At 43.4% G+C, this 24,967-nt stretch overlaps 1 protein-coding gene across 1 annotated transcript; it reads right to left on the bottom strand.

Annotated features, from left to right (window-relative positions):
• Positions 1 to 843: 843 nt before the first annotated feature.
• LOC108786079 (kelch-like protein 14) lies at positions 844 to 1,755 on the bottom strand. The gene has a single exon (XM_018555297.1). It carries the CDS (start codon positions 1,735 to 1,737, stop codon positions 844 to 846), a length of 894 nt encoding a protein of 297 aa, XP_018410799.1. The 5' UTR covers positions 1,738 to 1,755.
• Positions 1,756 to 24,967: the final 23,212 nt, after the last annotated feature.

Below are 24,967 nucleotides of genomic sequence, written 5' to 3'. Positions count from 1 at the left end.
AATTGATGACGCAATGATTTTTATATTGGATAAAATGGGTTTTTTTTAGGGACAAGAATCAGTCCACCCAATATGTATCTTTTATCCAGGGGTGACTGATTTATACCCACTGGAATATTTTCATATTTATATGTCACTGGAGTCTCACTGCTGCATTCCCCTTAATGTAAAATAAATAAAGGAACACAGGCAGTAAAATGTAATGTCTACATCAGATATGTAAACTCAGGTGGCAAGGTCTCATTGCCAGAATCCTGCTCCCACAAAATATTTTCATACAAAATATAGGAAACTGATAATGCAGCCAGCTGATGTCCACCATGTACTGAATATGACTAGAGTTTTTGGCAGACTGCATCTTTTAAATCTACTGTAGCAATATTTTAATAAGGTCACATTAGACATAGTCTTAAAAAGTCAACCACAGCTGTTGGAAACTTGTAAACTGACAATGGCACAATATAGCAAACCTGAAGTACAAATTCAGTGCTGTCAGCACATAGCAAACACCTCTGGGTACCTGCGCATTAGGTCCGTTAGTATCCTGGTTCAGATGGATCAAGTACCTGGCTCCATAGCATATCATAGACCTAATTTCTGTCCTCTTACTGTTTGAGATGGCCACTGGTTAATAACAAGGAGGAGGAGGAGGAAGGGGGGACAGGCTTTCAACACATTGGCTCAGAATTACCTGCACACTTTAGAACACTAACACTAACAGACCTAATTTGCAGATACCCCTAGGTGCCAGCTATGTGTTTGCAGCACTTGATTAGGTAATTGTTTACTTGATTTAAAGAATATGCTGTGGTGGCTAGTATTGGGAACATATTAAGAAAAGTCTCACCTGCTGGCGATGCTTTGCCTGCAGTGCTGTCTGAAAGGCATCAGGTGATAGTTCATAGCATCCAGCAGTAACTTTTGGCATACTGGGTCAGTCCTCATAAAGTCCACTGATTGCACCCTTTCCACCAGCTCTGGGGCAGGAATGAGAGCAAAGCGAAGCCTCTTCATCAAATCAGGTGCATACTGCATGCGGGTTTCCCTGTCATGCTCCAGCCATAGTACAGACATCTGAAAGAGAGCAAGTTCAGACTCCACTGGGGGTGGCAAAGAGTCCAGCATGGAACGCATCTCTTCAAAATTGAGCAGCAACACATCCTCCACCAGATACTTATTGGCCAGCTTCTTGGTCTCCTCCAGGCCATGCAAGGCAGCAATTTTGCACACCTGCTTGTAGTTCTGCACTGAGATCTGATCATTAAGAAACTGTACACATAGCTTTGTGACCTGAGGAATATGCAAGATCTTACTGACAGATAATACTTCCTCAACTGTATCTAAAGACAAGGTTACATTGGCCGTATAGAGATACTCCAGCACCAAACGCAGCCCAATTGAAGAACAGCCTTGCAATACCAGGTTATTGATGGCCCTGGGGCTGACCAGCAACTTATCATCAGGGGAGGAAGAGGGTGTCCCAGGCTCCTCTGACTGCTGTTGCTGATCCTTTGGGACAGAAGACAGACCATCCTGGACAGGGTGGCTGGAAAAGAGAGATCTGAAGTACTGGGAGCAGGATGCAAGCACTGCTTTATGACAGTGAAACTGCTGTCCTTGTGCAGTCAATGTCACGTCGCAAAAGAGCTGCTTTCGCCACAGGAGGTTCAAACCATGCAGCAGATTGTCACTATGGCTCGGGTCAAATGTAGAAGTCCTGTCCCCCGATCTGGACATGGCGGGCCTCACGTTTTACCTGTTGACCAAACCTAGAGGAAAAATGACATTAAAAAACTCAGCAAGAGATTTAGAGTGCATAGCAAAGTCATATTTAAACCAGCCAGCTACGGCATATAAGTTGTTGTGATAGACTGAAGTGCTTTAATGCTAGTAGCATGACACGTGTCATATCTGGTTTAATAACATAATAATAAAGTATGTTTCATAAAGCAGGAACATATAGGACAATAGTACAGATTAATTTATTTTTTTAATTAAGCATCCTGTATCTTGCTCACTTCTCTGCCATGAGATCATAGAGGTCACTGCTAACAGGAAACAGACAACTCAGAGGAACAGCACTGCCATCAGGTAGTTTGGTGGTATGTGTGTGGATAGTATTTGTAAGGGCACATATGTACGCTACATTATTACAAAAAAATATATAACTTTCACTCATATATATAACATTGAGAAACTTTAGCTTTTCCTTACCACTCTAAAGAACCTATTTTAGAGACTGGTTTTCTTTATGTGTGTTTTTATAGACTTAAAATATATCAAACTTAAACCCGGCAGGGCATTGATTAAAAGGGGACTCCACTTTTTAAACATTTCTGGTAAAGTTACCTTTAAAAGGCAGGACAGCAAAATAATCAGCTTTGTACATAGTACCTCTCACCTTACTTACCTCTTGTATAAGTCCTGGAAGTATCAACTGTACCCAGGGGGAAATGATTTGTGCTGACATAGGAAACTATAGATACAGTAGAACATGGTATCTATAGGAACATGACAGTCAACTATAAATAAATGTACAGAGCAGCTATTGACAAACCACCAGTGCAACCAGGAAAAATATTCACTTTTCCAGGTCAGCGTGTTGGATACTCCAAAATCCCGTACAGACATTTTTAAGAATAAGTTATATCATTTATACTTTTACATAGATGATAATCTTACTGTCCTTAAAATATTTCATATTTCTTAAAAAGGTGTATTAATACTTTAAGTACCAATTTCAAGCTGTAAAACGACAGATCCCTAGTTTTCCCTGACAAAAAAAAAGGAACAATAACATATTTTCATTTAAATAGTTTGATTAAACATAACCCGGACTCATTTGTGATGGAGTTGTGGCAGTTCCTAACTAAACATGGCGTAGAACAAATGTCTAAATCATTTACAGGACCCGTAATAACGTGCAGCATACTGACAAAGCTGATTTGTTATTCTGGTCAATGAGGAGAAAAACATCAGGATGTGATCAACTGACAACCCGGTGACAGTTTCCCAACAGCTTGGTTTACTAACTGACGTTGAAGACATTGAGGAACATAGTGATATGAACATTCCAACAGCTCTTCCAGCTGCCCACAACTTTGAAATGTTTTAGTTACTGCTAAGTTTAGGTGTGATCAGAGAGGTGGTCCCTCCTATTCACTCCTAGTAATGCTGAACTGTCTGACAACATGATATTTTCACTGGAACCCCTGTCTGACGGAACTCTGCATATTCACCTGCAACTCATCCATCAGTCATTGTCCCAACCAGGAAAAGGTGGCCCAGGACTAACGAATTAGCAGCAGCATGTTTTACTAGCAACGGATCTACCCTGTCATAAATTCATATACGTGAGATGATAAGTGATTCTATTATTGTACATCACATTCTCTATGACTAATTACTTGTTTATGCTGAAAACTTATAATTTTCCACTCCACTCCATGCTCCCATGAATAAATAACAGCCCTGTATGCCATCCCTTTAACATCTCTACAAGTCATCACACGGGCACACTTTTGCTACTAACATGCCTAAAATGCCACAACTGTATGCGTGCTAGTCATCCTAGTAAATTCCCAGTTTACCGAGCACGACAATTCTGGTATTCCTTGACTAAACAGATTAGGGATACCTATTTCCACTTTCACTCTACTAGATCCATGTTACACATAGCCAGCACATACATTTTACCTAGGCATTGGCTTCTGTACTTCCAAAGGAACAATTTGAAAACAATCAGAGGCATCTCTGCCAGAGAAAAAGAAAACGCACTTTTTAGTTTCTACTGAAATGCCAAAAAAAGTTGAGTTAGAATCTCTAGTAGGAAAGAGGGGATCAGACAGCTAGCTGGCTGTAAGAGGAGAGGCATCCACAAGGCTCAGCCGCTCATCCCTTCTCCTGGATATTAGAGACCCTCGCAGTACAGATGCCTCGCTGGTCCCGCTGCACTGCAGATCTGCCTTGGGTCCCATTGTTGTAACATTTTTCCTTACTCTCCGGACTGCAATGCCTTTTTTTCTTTGACAACCCCTCTACCAGCAGCCAAGGGGTTAATAGCACTTGTAGTATCCCATACTACTTTGGCCCCCTCTTCTCCAGCATGTTGCCAGATAAACAGCGCATTAGCAAAAGGATCTCCCTGGACACGGTCGCTCTCCTCCTCCCCTCTGCCTATCCCTTGCCCATCTATTATTTCTTTATTACAGGCATTTATATAGCGCCGACAATTTACATAATGCACATTCACGTCCGGAGGAGCTTACAATCTAAGGTCCCTATCTCACATTCTGGGGAAAATTCAGGCAGAAGTCAGTTAACATACCAGCATGCCTTGGAGGAAATCCACACAAGCACGGGGAGAACATGCAAACTCCGCGGGTGGGATCCGAGCTGAGGACCCCGGTGCTCCAAGGCAGAAGTGCTAACCACTATTGTTTTATTTAAGAGTTTAGTGGCAACAATTGACCCCCCTCCCTCTATGACCAGCATGGACACACAATGCACACACACAGGGCCACAAAACTTACCTGCCTGGGAACAGATGTCAAAGTCTAGGCTCACTTTAGCTTCCCACCCCAAAGAGGACTGAACTCGGTCCTTCTACAGGCTGGAAAAAAATAAAGAGAGAGAAGGAGGAAACCCCAAAGAGTCCCCCAAAAACTCCAGGCAGTCAGTCTCCACTATTTCTTCTTTTGCTGTACATCATCTGATCATGGTGAATTAGAAAGGAGCATTGTAGGAGGGAGAGAGGCAGGAGAGAAGGAGAGAGGGAGAATGAGCAGAGCTTTCTGCAAGAGAAGAAGAAGGGGAGAGGGAAAAAAAAAATGTACGTGTGACAAATTATGCTACCAAGAAACAACACATCATTATCCTTGGGCCTGGGGCTCAGTGAGTCGTAACGAGAGTAATAGGAAATCCACGGTTGGGGAGAGAAACGGTCGTGCATGGCCAGTGGAGAGAGACCATGCGAGGGGGATGGATGCCGAGGAGCCTCGCAAAATTATGGCTCAAGGCTATTGTAAAAATTGTCGAGCGTAAATGACTGCGATTTCAAACATCTTTGGAAGAAAGAAAAAGGGGGGAGACCGGAGCCCTCTCCCCCTCCCCTTGTCCTCCTCCTCCCTTTCCCCATCCCTCTCTCATCTCTCTCTCTATAAAGAACCGTCAAGTTTTAGTGCGCATTGCTAATTAGTCAATTTCTCTCTGCCTTCACAGGCTGGCGACTTTGCTGCTGAGCCGAAACTGCTAATTTCTGCGACCAGTTTTTTCTTTTTTTTTTAGCTGTGATCTGGATGAATGAGTAGCTGTCTCCTGAAGATGACAAAAAATAAACTCTTATCCCATCCCTCCCCGCCCCCTCCTCAAACACATATACAAAAAGCAGAAATTGCCACCACATCCTTGTCATGTATAGATTTATGATGTGGAAGAAGCTCAGCCCATGTGCAAACTTTCTGTGTGTGTGTGTGTGCTGTACTACTAGATGACCCCCCCCCCACCCCCCCTTCACATGATATCCTGGAAGTGGAAAAAATGAAAGCTGAGCAAAGAAAAACAAGAGATAAATATTTACATCTGAGCATCTATGTTTAACGAGCTTCAAAGAAGAATACACATCCCTCTTTAAAAAAAAAAAAAGTACCCTTGTAGTTAGGCTACTCCTGCTCTGCAAGGGTTAAACTAAGGAGTTCAATCTTAAAAAGACATTCAAGTACAGTGGTACCTCAGTTCATGAACTTAATTCGTTCCACGATTCTGAACCGTATTGGTTGCGAACCGAATCAAACTGTGATCAGACCGCGATTTGGACTAGAGGAAGCCACAACCAGTGTCAGAGCAGGGAAGATGGCTCCGGGGGTGTTTTCGTCACCCGATGCGGAGTATGCAAACGGAAGCAAAATTTTGCCGAACTTCCTGTTCGCGAACAGAAGTGTTCGTGAACCGAGGTACCACTGTACCTTAAAGTGGTATTAAAGTCTCTATTTTTTTCTACATATATCAACTGTTAGCAAGCAGCAGATATATGCAAAAACATTTAAAAGAAAGAAAAAAGTTGGCAAATAGGTAAAAACTTACCTCTGTCTGTGCCGCACCGCCCGGCTGCAGAATCCAACTTCCTGAACGGCTATGCAGGAGGAAGTGTGGGTGGGCACATGCGCAGTCGATATCACCAGAGGGGAGAGGAGGAGAGACACAGTATCAGTAAATGCAGGCAGCCGGGAGCGTGCAAGCTGGACAGACTCTGTTGGACACAGGAAGAAAGAGGAGTCTGGGATGGATCAGAGGGACTTTTTGAAACCAGTGGAAGGAAGAAGATGTTCGCATCAAGAGGCTGGCCCTCTGATATGCCTGAGCAGAGAGCTGCATCTGCTGCGGCCGCCAGTCTCACTGATCACCTGGAGCCCACATTGACCACCTGGAGCCCATACTGATCTCCAGGCGCCTGCACTGACCACCTGGAGCCCATACTGACCACCTGGAGCCTGCACTGACTGCCTGAGAGCCCCCACTGACCCCCCGAGATCCCTCACTGGCCCCCTTCAGAGCCCGCACTGGCCCCCTGAGAGCCTGCAGAGGCATCAGGCCACATACCCGGAGCAACAGAGAGTATGTAGGTTCATATTATTCTGCACTGCTCCATAAAGTATTGCTGGGATTTGTAGTCCTCTATAGCTGATGGTATTATTCTGCAGGGCTTTACAATGTATTGCTGAGATTTGTAGTCCTCTATATCTGGTGCCATTCTGCATTGCTTTGTCATGTATTGCTGGGCTTTGTAGTCCCCTATAGTTGCTGGTATTCTTCATTGCTCTGTAATGCATTACTGGGATTTATAGTCCTCTATATTTAGTGGTATTATTCTGCATTGCTGTATAATTTACTGCTGGGATTTGTAGTCCTCTATAGCTGGTGGTATTCTGCATTGCTGTGTAATATATTACAGGGATTTGTAGTACTCTATAGTTGGCTGCCTTCTGCATTAATGCTGTATAATGTATTGCCAAGATTTGTAGTCCCTCTACAGCTTAGAATCAGTGGAAGATCTACCAGGGTCGCGGCCACCAAAATCTTCAGCACCAGGCCTGTGATGCTCTTAATCTGGCCCTGGGGGGAGGGCGGAAGCAGCCTTTAATGTTACTTTAACTATTAACAAAAATGTATCTTATTTCTGTATCACTCAGCTGTAGATCCGCAAATCATCTCTGAATTGGTGCTGACACTGTCCTTCTTTCTAGAGGGTGGCTACTTTTGTTCTCCATGGTCCCTGTGTATGTTGTAAAGTAGCCACCGCTCCAAGCTCACTTCCGTGATAGACTGCAATCTCATTACAGATCATGGGGCCCCCCTGATGAACTTCTTTTGAGTGGTAAGTAACAATGCCAAGATCCCAAACACTCTTCTTGTGTATCTAAATTTGTCTCTACATTGTAGACTTTGCAGGGCAGGGCAGTTTCATCAACTGCAACCACTCCAGCCCTTAATGATGCAGTACTGTATTATATTCACATGTTCGATATTTAATTTTCCTCAACAACCTAATGGGGCCCTCTTCCACCCCCAGTCCCCATAGTAGCCGTCTGGGCGGCTATGGCTATAGTTACGCCCACAGTTTGATGTAAGTAAGGGGGCGGATGCAGTGACGTCTTTGACCATATATGCTACATGCCTATATTTGGTGAATTACATATTAGTAATCCCGTCCCTTTGCTTACATGCAGCTGTGTGGTGTGGAATGCCCAGCCCGCAGCTGATTGGGTGGAAGTGTCCATGGCACTTCCTTATTCAGAAGAGCTCAGGTTCAGAGCTCATCCCTTTGTAGGGGCCTGAGTAAAGCATATTAACTTACCTGATCCCCTGCTAGGGCTGCTGGGCTGGTCTCTGCAGCCTCTTCTTCCCTGGGCTCCAGCGGTCTAAGGACATCTTACATCTCCATGTCTAATGTAGGTTCCATAGACCTGCATTAGACTTGAGGATGCTGATGGACATTGCACAGCTGGATTGGATAGGGAGAACAGACCAACAGATGAGTACGAATGGGCTCGATGTTCGAGACGAGCAAGAGTTCGACTCGAACATTGGCAGTTTGTGTGTTTGGCGAACACATGAACTGTCAGGGCGTTCAGCAGGCTTTTCGCCCGCTGAATGCCCCGCAAGGCACTGTGCACCGCACAGTTCTTTGTGAGCCCTGATTGGCTAAAACCTTACAACTGACAACAGGTCAGATGCATGACTTCGCCCAATCGTGGCTCACCTGTCAGATGTCGTACAACTGTAAACAGGTGGGTGGAGCTAGCTGGCTTTCACCGCCCAATTGTTTATATTTTGCCGGCATCTGTCAGAACGGCATTCTACTGCGGGAGTTCGTCGCTAGCGGACGTGTCGGTGGGTGTCGTTTTTAAAAAAATTATTATTTCTATTTATTTTTTCTTGTTTTATTTTTTATTTCGTTGAGTCGTCGTCTTCGTGGACAACGCTGCACATCGTGATTGACCCTGGATTATGTTGGTGATCAATTTGTTTTGGTTGTTTTTTGTTTTTTTTTACAAAAGACTTGTCAAACACTTGTCTTTTTTTTTTTTTTTCAATCAACCACCTGCTGACCAGGTGTTTACACCCCCTTCCTGGCCAGGCCATTTTTCAGTATTTAGCGCTGCGGTACTTTGACTTTTCTACAATTTTTGGGGACAGATAGAGCTTTCTTTTGGTGGTATTTAATCACCACTGGGGTTTTATTTTTTACTATATTAAGGAAAAATTACTGAAACTAAATTATGTGACAGGAGGCTGAGCGGTGTGGGAGGAGAGACGCCGGCTGCTCACAGTGCTCTCCTCCCGCAGCACTCGGCCGACTGTCACACTTTCTCTCCTCCCCGCTGGGACATATAGCATCGCCCAGCGGGGAGGAAAGAAACCAGGGATGCGCCGCTGTAACGGCACAAAAATGGCACTTTCGACATTTAGCCAAAAGTGCCATTTTTGGCCGATATGTTTCGGCGGCCGATATATTGGTGCATCCCTAAAACATATATTGTCTAAATACAAGAAGCATGTGTATTCTTACTGGAAGCTCGGTGCTGGCTGTGTATTATTTCCAAACCTGTGCAGTAATCCAGCATGAAACAACACTTCAGCACTTTGCTGAAGGGCCCCACCAACTTTCTCTGCTCTCTTCATAGGCTCAATAACGGTATCACCACTACTTATACTTAATTACATGGTAATATCTGGGCTTGTACACAGGGCCGGCCTTAGGCCTTTAGGCGCCCTGTGCGAGAAAGCTTTACAGCGCCCCTCAGTGACCACACCCCTCAGTGGCCACACCCTCAGTTGCGAAATCGCAAAAAATTACCATGCCCAAAATTGACCATAGGTGACGCTTTAAAAGCTTTTACGGCTCATCAGTTTAGTGTTATCAGTGATTGATGGCTCTACAATTATTGCTCTCATTCCGACGTTCGCGGAGATATGTAACATGTGCGGCGTAATGGGCGAAATCATCGTTTTCACACGTATGCGCACCCGACGCCTGTTTGCATGCGTGTATGTATGGGGGGGACTTTAAAAAAAATTTAATTCTTTTTGATTTGTAACTTTACATTTTTGGGGGGGAAACTTTATTGCTATCACATAGGGGGGTTAGAAAACCCCCTTATGTGATAGCAAAATATGTGACAGGTCCTCTTTATGGAGACATCAGGGGTCTCCAAGACCCCTAATGTCACCTAGGACCCCCCTGAAGAAGCTGATGAAGCAAAGATCTGCTTCATCAGCTTCTCTCCAGCATCTGAAGCTGGAGAGTGACACAAGAATGCGGAAGTGATGTAATATACATCAGTTACGCTTTCTGACAGCTGAGAGGGGACCGGAGGGAGCTTGTGTACCGAGCTCCCTCTGATCCCCTGTGACAGAGGCCATATGCTGGTCCCGGGCTCGCACTGGGCACAGCGGAGCCCGGGACCAGCTTGACAGCGGGAGGGGGGGGGAGCCGGGGAGGGCGCAATTCACGGGACCTCATACAAGCGATCTGCGGCTCTATAGCCGGCGGATCGCTTGTATGTTAACAGGCATCGCTGCCCATTTTCAAATAACGGGCATTTCCAGCTCGCGAGCGCGAGCGCTCATGGCGCCCTGTGCGGCCGCACTGCTCGCACACCCCTAAGGCCGGCCCTGCTTGTACAGACATTCTATGCACACATTTGCATTTATATTCTTTGTGCCTAACATGAAATATATTTATATATTATTTTTTTTTGTGTGCTCTGAATTAGGCTTTACATTTGCCTAATGTTGACTGATGCACATGTAACAGGGAGCGAACCCTTGGGTACATTAACCGTTTGTTACACTGTCACAGCTAAAAGTCTGTTCCATGCATCCACTATTTTATTAAAGTAATACTTTGGGTAAGTTCACACAGGCAGCAATGGGGCAGTAGGAACAGGAGGTTGATGATTTTACCTTAACTTTCACCACCTACCTACAAATTAACATGGCAGCCACTCTGGTCTGTATACAGTATATTGCTGCTGTGATGCTGGAAATTTAATTTAAGGTCATATTTGGTAGGTGGTGCCACAATTAAAGTCAATAGGACCAAATGCTTGGCACACAGTTGCGCAACAGTATTTAAATGTAAAATTTCCCTTGGGAACAAAGAAAAAAAGGCATTCTTAAAGCGCCGCATTGCCTCCTGAACATCTGCAAACTGCTGCTCGACCAGCTCTGACAAGTGACCCACTGCGATAACTTTTCAAAGGGGCAGTGAAGTCTGCAGCCTGTGTGAACGATGCCATACTGCTGACTGACTCACTACCTCTGCTGGAAGTCTGTTTCATGAATCTACTATTTCCAAAGTTACTTTTAAAAGCACATTATGGGAGGCTTATCTGCTGAACAGATCCCCTCCAGTGATGGGCTCCTCTCTCACTGGCGCATCCATCTTCATCTCCGTTCTCTTCCAGGGTCCAGTGTCTTCAGCCTGTTGATTGGCCAGCCAGCATAAAATAACTCCTGTGCATGCAAGACCTGTGCATACAGAAATGAAGAAAAAAATGCCAAATGTTAGAACTTAGAAGCTTTTATGGCAGCGGAAACTTACACAGTCTCTTCTGCAATAAAAAGCCTACCAATCGGCATATTTTTGTTTGTTTTTTAATCCTTTAATTCCAATTTAAGGACCTTTGGTCTGGACTGGCATTGCTTTTTAGGGATGAGTGAACCGGACAAAATTCAGCTTGTTGGAGGTTCAGTGAACCCAGGAAAAAATGCGCTATATCCAACAATAGCGCTGTACCCCATAGAAGTCTATGAAAGCTGAGTCTTGCTTGCTACTTTTTAAAATACAAGTGTTTGTTAAAAAAAAAAACCACAATGGGTAGCTGGGCACTGCTATGGGGACGTGTACTAATGGAAATAAAAACCTGGGATTGGGTCTTTTACTGCAGCTTAATGAGCAACATTAAAAATTGTAACAGTCCTTTAAATAGCATACAGGTCGGCTTAGTAGATCGGGAGGTGAGCGAACACATACCGGCGTTCGATCACCACGCGATCCTGTCACGGCTCTCTGCCGTGACAGGGGATGGGCTGGATTCCCCCCTCCCCGCTCCGATCTGCCAGCGCTGACTGGCGGAACAGACGGGGGAGGGGGCGGGTACTGTTGGCTCTGCCTCTAGATAGGCAGAGCCAGCAGTCAGTCACGCAGCTGGGCGGATCCAGACATAATTGTCGGGATCTGCTTCAGCTGCGGCGTCTCAGTATAACGCGAGCAGCAGCTCGCGGTATACTGCAGCGTCTCAGTATATCGCGAGCTACAGCTCGCGGTATACTGAGCCTAGGGTGACGGGAGGACGCTAGTTTGTGTCCTCCCATTACCCTGAGGAGAACTATAAGTAAAAGCCCTAACCCCATAGTTCTCCTTTAAAGCTGCATGTGAAGTTGCGGAACTGTAGGATCTACTCCTTTAAATGTGATTTTGTTTTTTTACAAACAGAAGCCAAGGATCTGTCTTTTAGTGGTTGCATCACTACTGCCAGGATCTGTCTTTAGTGGTGGTAGCATTACCACCAGGGATCTGTCATTTAGTGGTGGTAGCACTACTGCTGGGGATCTGCCATTTAGTGGTGGTAGCATTACTGCCAGGGATCTGTCATTTAGTGGTGGTAGCACTACTGCTGGCTATCTGCCATTTAATGGTGGTAGCATTACTGCAAGGAAGCTGTCATTTAGTAGTGGTAGCACTACCGGCAGGGATCTGTCATTTAGTGGTGGTAGCACTACTGCCAGGGATCTGTCATTTAATGGTGGTAACACTACTGCCAGGATCTGTAACTTAGTGGTGGTAACACTACTGTCAGGATCTGTCATTTAGTGGTGGTAGCACCACCGCTGGGGATCTGTCATTTGGTGGTGATAGCACCACCGCTGGGAATCTGTCATTTAGTGGTGGTAGCACTACTGCCAGGATCTGTAACTTAGTGGTGGTAACACTACTGTCAGGATCTGTCATTTAGTGGTGGTAGCACCACCGCTGGGGATCTGTCATTTGGTGGTGATAGCACCACCGCTGGGAATCTGTCATTTAGTGGTGGTAGCACTACTGCCAGGGATCTGTCATTTGGTGGTGATAGCACCACCGCTGGGGATCTGTCATTTGGTGGTGATAGCACCACCGCTGGGAATCTGTCATTTAGTGGTGGTAGCACTACTGCCAGGGATCTGTCATTTGGTGGTGATAGCACCACCGCTGGGGATCTGTCATTTGGTGGTGATAGCACCACCGCTGGGAATCTGTCATTTAGTGGTGGTAGCACTACTGCCAGGGATCTGTCATTTGGTGGTGATAGCACCACCGCTGGGGATCTGTCATTTGGTGGTGATAGCACCACCGCTGGGAATCTGTCATTTAGTGGTGGTAGCACTACTGCCAGGGATCAGTCATTTGGTGGTGATAGCACCACCGCTGGGGATCTGTCATTTGGTGGTGATAGCACCACCGCTGGGAATCTGTCATTTACTGGTGGTAGCACTACTGCCAGGGATCTGTCATTTAGTGGTAGTGGCACTACTGCTGGGAATCTGTCATTTAGTGGTTATAGCACTACCACTGGGGATCTGTAATTTAGTGGTGGTAGCACCACCGCTGGGAATATGTCATTTAGTGGTGGTAGCACTACTGCCAGGGATCTGTCATTTAATGGTGGTAACACTACTGCCAGGATCTGTAACTTAGTGGTTATACACTGGGGATCTGTAATTTAGTGGTGATAGCACTACCAACGGAGATCTGTAATTTAGTGGTGGTAGCACTACTGCCGGGGATCTCTCATTTAGTGGTGGTAGCAATACTGCCGGGGATCTCTCATTTTGTGGTGGTAGCACTGCTGCCGGGGATCTCTCATTTTGTGGTGGTAGCACTACTGCTGGGGATCTGTCATTTAGTGGTGGTAGCATTACTGCCGGGGATTTGTCATTTAGTGGTGGTAGCACTACTGCCGGGATCTGTCATTTAGTGGTGGTGGCACTAGTGCTGGGAATCTGTCATTTAGTGGTGGTGGCACTACCGCTGGGAATCTGTCATTTAGTGGTGGTAACACTACTGCCAGGATCTGTCATTTAGTGGTGCTAGCACTACTGTCAGGATCTGTCATTTAGTGGTGGTAGCATTACTGCTGGCGATCTGTCATTTAGTGGTGATAGCACCACCAGTGGGGATCTGTCATTTAGTGGTGGTAGCATTACTGCCAGGGATCTGTCATTTAGTGGTGGTAGCACTACCACCGGGAATCTGTCATTTAGTGTTGGTAACACTACTGTTAGGATCTGTCATTTAGTGGTGCTAGCACTACCACTGGGATTCTGTCATTTAGTGGTGGTAGCACTTCCACTGGGGATCTGTCATTTAGTAGTGGTAGCACTACCACCGGAGATATGTCATTTAGTACTGGTAGCACTAGCAGCGGGGATCTGTCATTAAGCGGTGGTAACACTACCAATGGGGATCTGTCATTTAGTACTGGTAGCACTAGCAGCGGGGATCTGTCATTAAGCGGTGGTGGTACTACCACCAGGAAAACTTAATTTAGTGGTGGTAGCACTACCACCAGGGATCTGTCAATAAATGATGGTAGCACTACCACCAGGGATCTGTCAATAAATGAGGGTAGCACTACCACCAGGGATCTGTCAATTAATGATGGTAGCACTACCGCCAGGGAACTGTCAATTAATGATGGTAGCACTACCACCAGGGATCTGTCATTTAATGATGGTAGCACTACCGCCAGGGACCTGTCAATTAATGATGGTAGCACTACCGCCAGGGATCTGTCATTTAGTGGTGTCATTTAGCTGGCTTGTTTGTAAACAAATGGGCCAGGGATCCTGGGTGGTCATGACCATATTTTGCCAATGAAGTCACCTGGGATCCCAGAACCTGTGTTTACATTGCAGCAGTGCTGGGGATCTGTCATTTGTCATCAAGAGTAGGGGGAAATGAAAGGTCATCACGTCAGCAGGTCATCATGAACAAAGTGTATATACTCTATATCACTGGACGATGTGATTGATGTTGGATTTACATCAGGAAACGTTTTCTTTCTAATACAGAAAAGGTTTTTTTATTGTACAAAACAATTTTATTGTGAATGAGTAACAAGGGGCACTATGTACTCATTCATCTGGGGGGGTGGGGAGGAATGTGTCATATACTTAAAGGAAATTTTCCAGAGTTTGATAAGTCCTCCCCCCCCAAGAACCCCACATCCCTTTTGTGGGGGGCAGGATGTGGGGAAGAGGTCCTTGTCCCCATCAACATGAGGATGAGGCTTTGCCGCCTCCCCCTTTCAAAGTATCTACCCAGTGTTAAGGGCATGTGGCCTGGTGTGGTTCAGGAGAGGGGAGATGCATGCCTGGATAAGGGTATTTTATGAATCAATAGGAGGATTCCATGCTTTTAAAGGGCAAACTTTTTTTTTTAAATGGCCTTGGGCCCCTCTAAATGTTCATAAAAGACTCTTAGCCAGGCATGCAGTCTGGCTGGCCTGGAAAGGTAGATACACACATCAGAATCTGAATGACCCCTTAAGGATAAGAGGGCCCTTTGTCCCCCCCCCGCCCCCCCACCCAGGTGAATAAGTAAGGGGTAAAAACGTCAGTCTGATCATCCAGCAATGTAAATCAGCATCAGTCGCAATGAGCCCTGCCTGAGAATGTTGACCAGCAACCACTCTAATCTAGTTATTTAAAGGGGACATAGCATGAGATAGATTTATTTTATTTTACACGTATGCATGCTAAGTAATATGTAAGCGTTTATGTGAAAGTGAATACATGTTAATTTTTCTGGTTGTGGATAGAGTGGTGAAGGATTAGAAATCCTGTTTGTATTTTACTGCTATCCAAGGCGCCATTCAAAAAATTTCTCCTCACTTCCTGTCATGCTGACAACAGTTTCACCAGACAGGAAGTGAGGAAAAATATGCAACATTGACATGGACAGAATTAAAGCTATGATAGGGGTTCTAGTCTTTCCCTACTTTACTTCAGAAAAGCATATTTATTTATCTCTGTGTTTCTGTTGTGGAGTTCCCTTCACTTCTTGTGTGGTAAAACATTGTCATCAGTACAGGACGTAAGACTGAATCTCTGTAAAGGAGCCCTGGATAGCAATAAATATCAGACATGAGTTCTAACCCTTCCCTGCGCTATTCAAAGCTCAGAACATTTTTTTTTGCATTGATATAAACTTTAAGTAACTCTAGTTGTTGTAAGATGTTGTAGGGGTGGATGTGTTTGCAGATTCAACAGTAAATGTATGGGTGAATCTGGCCCATTGACAAAGGTGGTTTTGACAAATAACGATTTAAATATTTAAATATGCACACAGTATATGTACCTATTAAAATCCCATAATTCCTTTCAACCAAAAGAAATTAGGTTGAGAGTGTGAGTAGCAGCACTGTTAGCCATGCGGGTTATTTTACATTACATAGTGCTATGAAATGTTTTAGACCTTGGGGCATAGTAGTATCTAAGCAGCTTACCAAAAGAATGTGAGCATATGAGGATCTCACCAAAATGGTGATTTTTAGAGCAGTGAATTTGCTCCTTTATCAGGATCAGCCAATGCCTGCCCGTTACAATGCCAATCAGCCCATTACAGTGGGTGTGTACACATGACTATGACATAGGGAAAGAACTAGTGATTTTAAATTGTATGTATAGCCAATGCCTTCCTTTTTAGTTTTGGAAAGAGTAGGGAAGGGTTAAAATTCCCCTGTGTCCTGTAGGGGAGATTTCCATCTACTTCTTGTCTTAGAGATGTGACAGGAAGTAAAAGGAAATCTTTGTAAAGGAAAAGGAATTCCCCTCTTAGACAGTTACCACTGGAACACGTGCTCACATTGAAAGATTTGGCTTACCCCCTTGTTCTGATGACAACTTTAACATTTTTATTTCCCATCACTTTTTGTCTCACTGATGATGGTGAACGGGACAAATAGAGGGGTGAATCTACCCAGTAGGGATACAGACTACAATAAAAACTTAATACAGATTTCAATCCTACCTGCTTACACTTTAACTCCACTGTCAAGCTTTATCTGCCCGCATTCTTTGAAAATGCTTATATTTATGAAACTTATTTCTAAGAACTCTATTCCTAGTTTTCCTTTCCTAACTGAAGATTTGAATAGCATATTAATGCCGTATTTGCAGCATACAATACTGATCAATGTTTCTGATTGCAGTTGGGTGTCTAAGGCATCTAATTGCCAAATGTGTTTTTGGTAAAAAAATTTCCATGAACATGCATGCTCAGTTTACCCAAGTGTGAATGTTTATGCCCTTTTGTAAAAGAGGGGAAAGAATAGGAGGGCCGCTCTTGTATTGGTGCATCAGACAGTGGGCATTGAAGAAATCACGGTGTTTCTATATATGCAGTGATTTTTCCAGTGTAACTCTAATAAGGCACCTAGTTCCCCCTTGCATTTATTTATTTATTTTTCCAATAGAAAGCCGACTTTGTTGTGTCACTTGCCCTATTGTTAATTGATCAACAGCCCTACAGACTTTTGCATAGCAATAAACAATAGTAAGTGGTTAGAGCAGTTTCTTGGTTTCCGTTGCCTGTGCTATAGACGATTTATGATCTTGTTTGAAAGCAGATTTTCTCCATCGTTTTGTCTGGTTAGACAGGCGGCTCATAACTTCGGTGTCAGCTTTTCTGCAGCCCAGAGTGGTTTAGAAGAAGACAATTTTTTATGGAAAAGATTAGCATTTTGTCAGATTTGCTTTTCACTTTCCTAGCTTTGCGTTGCAGAAGTTTGAATCTAATTGCTTGAAACGTCTGTACATTTTTGGCAGACTAACCTTTAAACTTTCTATCACATCTGATATTTAAACCTCGTTTACACAACACATTGGTGGACAGATGACACAAGATTAATAGCTTCAGTAGCCCTCTAAGTATTATTATTGTACATTCATATTTGTTGGCTAACATAGCAGGTTCTTCCTGTTCAATGCAATGGAGTGACATTCTTAGCTTAGTATTTTATTTACTGGATTTATAAGTGGGTTGTCATCTTTATTTTAGTAAAATGTATTAAAGGAAACCTTTAAGGCTCTGTCCTTGGACCCCTTCTCTTTTCTATCTACACCTCCTCCCTTGGTCAACTAATAACCTCACATGGCTTCCAATACCATCTCTATGCCGATGACACTCAAATTTATATTTCCACTCCACAACTCTCCCCCTCTGTGTCCTCTCGTGTCACTAATCTACTAACTGACATATCCGTCTGGATGTCACAACATTTCTTAAAGCTCAATCTTTCAAAAACTGAGCTCTTGATATTTCCTCCTACCCGTGCACCTTCCCCCAAAATTTCAGTTGAGATTGATAACACAACTATCCACCCTCCTCCAATGCCAGGGTCCTAGGTGTCATCCTTGTCTCGGACCTCACCTTTTTTCCCCACATCCAATCATTATCCAAATCCTGCCGCCTTCACCTTCGTAACATCTCCAAAATACGCCCCTTCCTCACCAAGTAAACCGCAAAATTACTCATCCACTCCCTTGTTATCTCTCTTGACTATTGTAACTCCCTCCTCACTGGCCTTCCACTACACATGTCCCCCCTTCAGTCTATCATGAATGCAGCTGCCAGACTCATCCACTTGACCAACCGCTCAGTGTCTGCAACCCCCCTCTGCCAATCCCTGCACTGGCTTCCACTCGCCCAGAGGATAAAATTCAAAATATTAACAGTCACTTATAAAGCCATCCACAACTCTGCCCCCGGATATATCTCAGACCTTGTCTCAAAATATCACCCTAACCGTCCACTCCGCTCTTCCCTAGACCTCCTGCTTTCCAGCTCCCTAGTCAACTCCTCCCATACTCGCCTCCAGGACTTCTCTAGAGTCTCTCCCATCCTCTGGAACTCTTTACCCCAACCTGTCCGTCTATCTCCCACCCTGACTGTCTTTAGGCGTTCCCTGAAGACTCTTCTCTTCAGGGAAGCCTATCCCACCTCAACCTAACCACTGAACCATCACATTCTCAAACAATTCATCCCCACACAGCTACCTCCTCATGTATCATTTCCCCCTCCTCTTTCAGATTGTAAGCCCTCAGGGGCAGGGCCCTCCTTACCATCTTGTCTTGAATTGTATTGTAATTGTAATGTCTTCCTTACATTGTAAAGCGCTGCGCAAACTGTTGGCGCTATATAAATACAATGTAATAATAATAACCTATACTAGGAGAAATACAGAGGCTGCCTTTGCTGATCTCCTTCTGAAAATAATAGTTGCCTGGCTGTCTCTAGATTTTGAGTTATTGACCAGCAACAAGTATGCAGATGAAAAGGTCAGAGGTCAGGGGTACTACAGTTAATTTAACGTTAGCTACAAACAAACTTTCATGCAATAAAATTAATGAAAAAATGGTTCTGTAAAAAATATTTTACAAGACTTACAAGATTACCAGAGGTTTAGAAAATTTGAAAACCCTGAATTTAATTGAGGCTCTCATTTCTTTCCTGATTCTGATTGACAGGCTCAGGGAGAGACCGACTTTTAGGGAGCATCTACGGAGACCTCCTACCAGACTGGCTTCCACGTTTTTGTAGTTGTAGTTGTACCATGTAGTTGGGGTTCACTTGCCTTTTTGAAGCTGAGTGGGCCTATAGGAGGAGGGAAACTTTACTGCAGTCTCGGTGGGCATCTCCTAAAAACATATTCTACACATCCGGGAAACCCTCGCACCTAAGGTCCTGTCATGGTCAGACCTTGGGGGGAATTTCTTCATCCCCGGTTTTCCTAAAAGACAAACCACTTATTACAGTTGTCCTTTCCTGGGCCGATTCCTCTGCTGTCACTCAGGCCCTAGTAGACTCCAGTGCTGCTGGTTACTTTATTGACAGCACCTTTACCTCTGAGAATTCAATTCCTCTGTTGCCTCATACAGCCCCATTGGCAATTGAGGCCATTGATGGCAGACTCCTGAGTCCTGCGCATATTACCCATGAGACCATTTCAGTCGATCTGGCTGTAGGGGCCTTACACAGTGAGTCCGTATGCTTCCAGGTTATTTCCTCTCCGCACGATCCCATTGTTCTGGGTTACCTGTGGCTACAAAAACATAGCCCAACCTTCAGTTGGCAGATGGCTGAGATCCTCTCTTAGTCTCCACAATGTAACAATATGTGCATCTATAGGCCAGTTAAGCTTGTTTTGTATATCTTCAGTCTCCACGTTGCCTACCGAATATCTTGAGTATCAGGATGTCTTTGATAAAGTGTGAGTTAGTACTGTTCCACCACATTGTCCCTATGATTGTGCCATTGAATTGCAGCATGGTGCAGTCCCTCATCAGGGCAGGGTTTACCCTCTCTCTGTTGCAGGGAATAAAGCCATGGAGGAGTATGTTGTGGATGCGCTTTCCCGGGGGTTAATTCGCAAGTCCACTTCTCCAGCAGGAGCTGGATTTTTGTTTGTAATGTATTCCTCTGTTACACCTGTTGGCATAGTGCAGTGACATCACACTACATAACAATACTTTAGTATTAAAGTTACATTAAAGGCAAAACTTTTTTTTTAGATCTGGATTAAGTGCTGAGGGGATAGAGCCACAGGTTTTTATTGCTCTCTGTGCCCCTGTTAGAGAGATTCATGGGGAATTGACAGTATAGGCAACATTTTGGGCTGACACCTGGACAGGAATGGAGGAGTACTCTTTTTGATGGACCATCTTTCTAAGAGGGGATTTCCATGCATTGCAAAAAGTTTCCTCTCAGTTCCTGTGGAGCCAACAGGACAGGAAGTAAAGGGACAAGGTTGACTCAGTATGGCTACCTGATTACAACAAACTGCAATACTACAACTGCTCATATATTTACATATTTATTTATTCTATGTAATTTGCTAATATAGTGAAGTTTACATGGTAGGTACATGTTTATATAGCTTTACACACTGATAGTTAAGATACACCCAGCAATGTATGTAAACTGCTTATTACTATCACATGAGAGCATTCTCATTGTTGAAAAGACCTGTAGTATATAAGAAAGTATATACTATCTTCATTAGATAAATAGGGTTTTTAAAACCATTTGGGACAAATAAAAATATCCAGTTTATGTTTTTGTATTAAATTACATTTTGTATATGGTGCCAACACATTCTACAGCCTTTTGGGCACCGAGCCATAGATACTAGTTCTTGATTACGATTTTCAATTTAGATCAAACAAAGCCCGTTATTGTACCATATATTTTTTGCATGTGGCATGAATCAAGTGCCCCTAGATTGTACCCTCAAATAGAGGATATACAAACTCCGTGCACATGATTCTCTGATTGGTATGTAACAACATGATACTACTTTAATGGACATCTAAACTCACAGGGCTTGATGTAATAAAGAAATAGAGCATGTTAACTATGATCAGTCAGTGAAGTGTAGTGAATGAGGTGAAGCTAAGTGAAAAGTATTTCTCAGAAAAATATCCAATCATGTACAAAGAAAATATAACAAATAGCACTTTTGTTCACACATGATTAGATGATGTCAGCACAAGTGAAAATGCTCTACTCCTTTAGTAATTCAACCCCATAATGTAAAATAAAGAGCACCCATTTTATAACATCTTGCGAAAAGTCATAGGGGGGAATTTATTAAGACTGGAGCACACAAAATCTGGAGCACTTGCCCATGGCAACCAATCAGCTTCTCTTTTCAGTTTGTTCCATTAAGCTTTGAAAATGAGAGATCGAAGCTGATTGGTTGCCACGGGCAACTGCTCCAGATGCTGTCTGCTCCAGTTTTGATAAATCCCCCCATAGAGTGGCACTTCATGAAATTTATATCTGGCATGCCAATCGCATGGAACTAGCTCCCCTAGATTGCGCTCACGAGTATAGAATTCTTAGAGATGTTAAAAACAGATTCCTGATTGGTTTCCATGATTACTGCACACTATATAGTTTGTTATGTATTTGTTATGTAGTAAGTCAGAATATGTTTATACATGAATGAATAGCAGTATCATTAAAATTGCAAAAGCAACCCGTATAAAAGGCTTCTTAGACAAGACACAAACACACATCAAACACACCGTGGGCCCTGTGCCTGCCACACACAGATGTTTTCTCTACAAAAAAAGCATAGTCATATCTCTTTTTATTTATTAGCTGGAGGAAAATCAATGTATTTATTATACATAGGAAACTTCACATTTCTATTGAAGCTGCAGCTATTGAACTGTGGAAATCACTGCAGTGTTAAGACTGATTGTAAAATGGCAACCCTGCCTAGTCTCTAAAAGAAGATTAGTGTGTTTCAACCAAAAATAGGAAACTTTTGTATCCTACTCAGTTTTATTCCAGACTGTTTCTGTTTTTCCTTTCTCCTCAAATGGAAAATATGTTGATGAAAATAACACAGTTAAAATTCAACAAAAAAAAAAAAGGTATAAATCTATGACTGTGGCAGAACACCCTGGTATGAATTAGAAGTTACAAAGTTAGATAATAAGCTATTGTCACACTTTGGTATGATGAGTGGTAGCAAAAACTCAGGACATACCAAGACACACTAAGGCTGGGTTCACACCTGGACGTACTATAGGCGCGTTTTTTCTGCTCGTTTTTCAGCGCGTTTTTTAGCACGTTTTTTCGATCAGTGAAACTACCTTTTTTCTACCTCCCTGGCGGTATGATTTTTTTTTGTTTCCCTTTATTTTCTCTATCTTTTTTTCAGGGTTTTTTTTTTTTCACTTTCAAACTGGGGTTACCGCTTTGTTAACCCCGAGCCACACTCGGGAATAACAATGGATATGCGCTGAAATACGCCCCAAAGAAGCTCCTGTACTTGTTTGGGCTGCAATACACCCAGGTGGGAACTATGCCCATAGAAAAGTATGGGATTTCACTTGCTGAGCGTTTTTCAGCGTTTCGATCAGCGCTGAAAAACGCTCAGGTGTGAACCCAGCCTTAAGTGTGTGTACACTGGTATGTTTTTTCTTTCCACCTGATGGCTGATTAAAAAGTATAACAGATTCCTCCATCCACGCTGAACACTGTGGATGGATGAATGTCCCACTGTGAGCTTTGTACTCTGACATACTTCATTGGATATATACAACGTACATCAATCTATCAATAATAGCATGAAAAAATCTATAATAATGTCTCCCATAAAAACGATCTCACCTCATTACATTATCTCAGACCATAACACCCTTCTATCAACCTCCGAAGGATCGGCCGAAGGCCAGATCCTTCGGCAGCTTCGTGAATAGACCCCTAGGTGTTCAGATGGGATTCAGTTCTACATTTTTCTTGCTTCAGGAGCAGATTGAGGCATGTTGAGAATGGTACGTTACTATAACGTAATGTCACATGCTACTGGCTGTGTGGGTGAGCGTAGGGACAGTATCGTACGGCCTCCCAAATTCGGATCTCAAATAAAGGGAGTCAGATGTAAGTGTACATTTGTCTGTTTACATTAGATTACATTAGGTCCGCCAAAATGAAACTCTGTTCCGTTTGGTTTTTCCCGGATCTGGCTGGAGTCAGGGGTAATTGGATGTAAACAGATGCACATTCATTGATATAAAACTGCCCATAGATTAACACTGAGCTTCCGATCAAATTCGCCTGAAAAACTGACAGACGGACCTGATTGGACTGCCCATCAGAAAGGTGCCTTAAAAAAATTCACTCTCTTAACTTCTCCTATTGAAAGTGAGAGAAAAGCCACATTTTTGAGCCATCAGGGCAAATGTTGCAATGTCACTTTGGAGAGTTTACCTTTTACTTTTTGTTGTATCTACAGGACAAGAAGTGAAGGGAATTTCCATGTAAGATGGCAAGCAAAATCTAACAGTATTAGCTTTTTCTTACTCTATTCAAAAGGTAAAAAAAGTTTGGACTTTACATATATTTTAACACATTTTTTTAAAAAGTGAAGCCAGGAAGGACACCCTATCGCCATTGCCATGCACCTTCAGAAAGACGTGCTATAAGCTTTACAGCCAAGTGCCTGGCCTGTGTACAAGAACTTCTAATAGAAGCTCTTTCTCTAGTAATCACTGTAAGGCCTCATGAACATGGGGTTATTAGTTGTGGCTAAGGATTCTTGTGGCAAGAACTGGCAGGTTAGTGTGGCAGGAATCCCAGACAGGTCTGTACAGATGCAGCTGGTGTGTCCCTTTAAGAGCATTAAGGGCTGATGGTGGCAACATCTGTCCATGGCTGTCTGCATTAAATCGTATATGGAATCATTAACTGTGGCTTGGGATGGATGCAGATTGCTTCTAAGGACAAGTATCTATTCTAAACCACAGGTAATCATTCCATGTTGGATTACATGCGGACAGCCACAGACAGATGAGGCCATTATGAGCCTGTAATGCACTTGAATGGGCACATTGGCTGCATCTGTACAGACCTACCTGGGATTCCAGTCACAAGAAGGCTGTGCAACAGATGTGACCTGCAGTTTCCCATAGCACTAAGGTGAATTCGACTTAACTAAATGAGAACTGCAAACCTAATTTAGACAACATGGCTTGAACAATAGGGGCCTGATGGATGCAATGTACAAGCATTATTAGACAAGGTGTGGAGAAAGATGGCATTATACTTTATGGTAACCACTTTAATCACTATGTCAGCCCCAAAGGGCAATGACAGCCCTTCCTAACCCGCCATTAAATCCTGCCGCTATTTCATACAGTTTTATTCCAAACAATGTGTTTTTAACATAATATTATGATTTCCACTGGTCTTAGAACGCCACATAGCAACATACTTTTCACTTGGCACAAAGGATTGGCTCTCATGCCTTTCTGTATGTTTGGGCGTAGTGTAAATCTAAAACAATGCAAATCCATTTGTGTGATGCAAATAAAAATACATTGTCACATACAAGACAGGAACAATGTATTATGTGGGCATCATGTTTGTATTTTCTTCTCCTCTGTATACTGACTGATTATACTTCCATACTATGTGGGTGCTGTAGACATATTTATCTGTCTTATGATTCTGTACCATGGAATGCAGTTTGGTTTGGCTTATGTTACAACTGCTCAATCACTGAAGATGAACATGTGTCACTATTCAACCTGGTCCTACCAAATGTATTCTCTGTTCACATCCTTTCATAAGATTACAGACTGCGGAGGGAAATAGACTTTGGAAAATAATGTTACTGCTAAAAGAACTTTCCTTCCCCTAACACATATCACACATTATCAGGCTTCTTCTGAACCAATGAGCAATTTGTAACCCATAGCAACCAATCAGAAAATACCCTTTCAGGAGTTAAATCTCAAAAATGCATTCAAGTACCCTAACTATTAACAAAAATGTATCTTATTTGCATATAACTCGGCTGTAGATCCTCAAATCACCTCTGAATTGGTGCTGATACGGTCCTTCCTT

Source organism: Nanorana parkeri, unplaced genomic scaffold (genome assembly GCF_000935625.1).
Source record: "Nanorana parkeri isolate BGI_ZX_2015 unplaced genomic scaffold, ASM93562v1 scaffold191, whole genome shotgun sequence".
Lineage (NCBI taxonomy): Eukaryota > Metazoa > Chordata > Amphibia > Anura > Dicroglossidae > Nanorana > Nanorana parkeri.
The sequence above is the reverse complement of the archived record's forward strand: the minus strand, read 5'-3'. Positions and strand labels throughout refer to the sequence as shown.

Coding starts and splice junctions, on each gene's coding strand:
- LOC108786079 (XM_018555297.1), bottom strand. CDS start 1,737: ATGTCCAGATCGGGGGACAGGACTTCTACATTTGACCCGAGCCATAGT.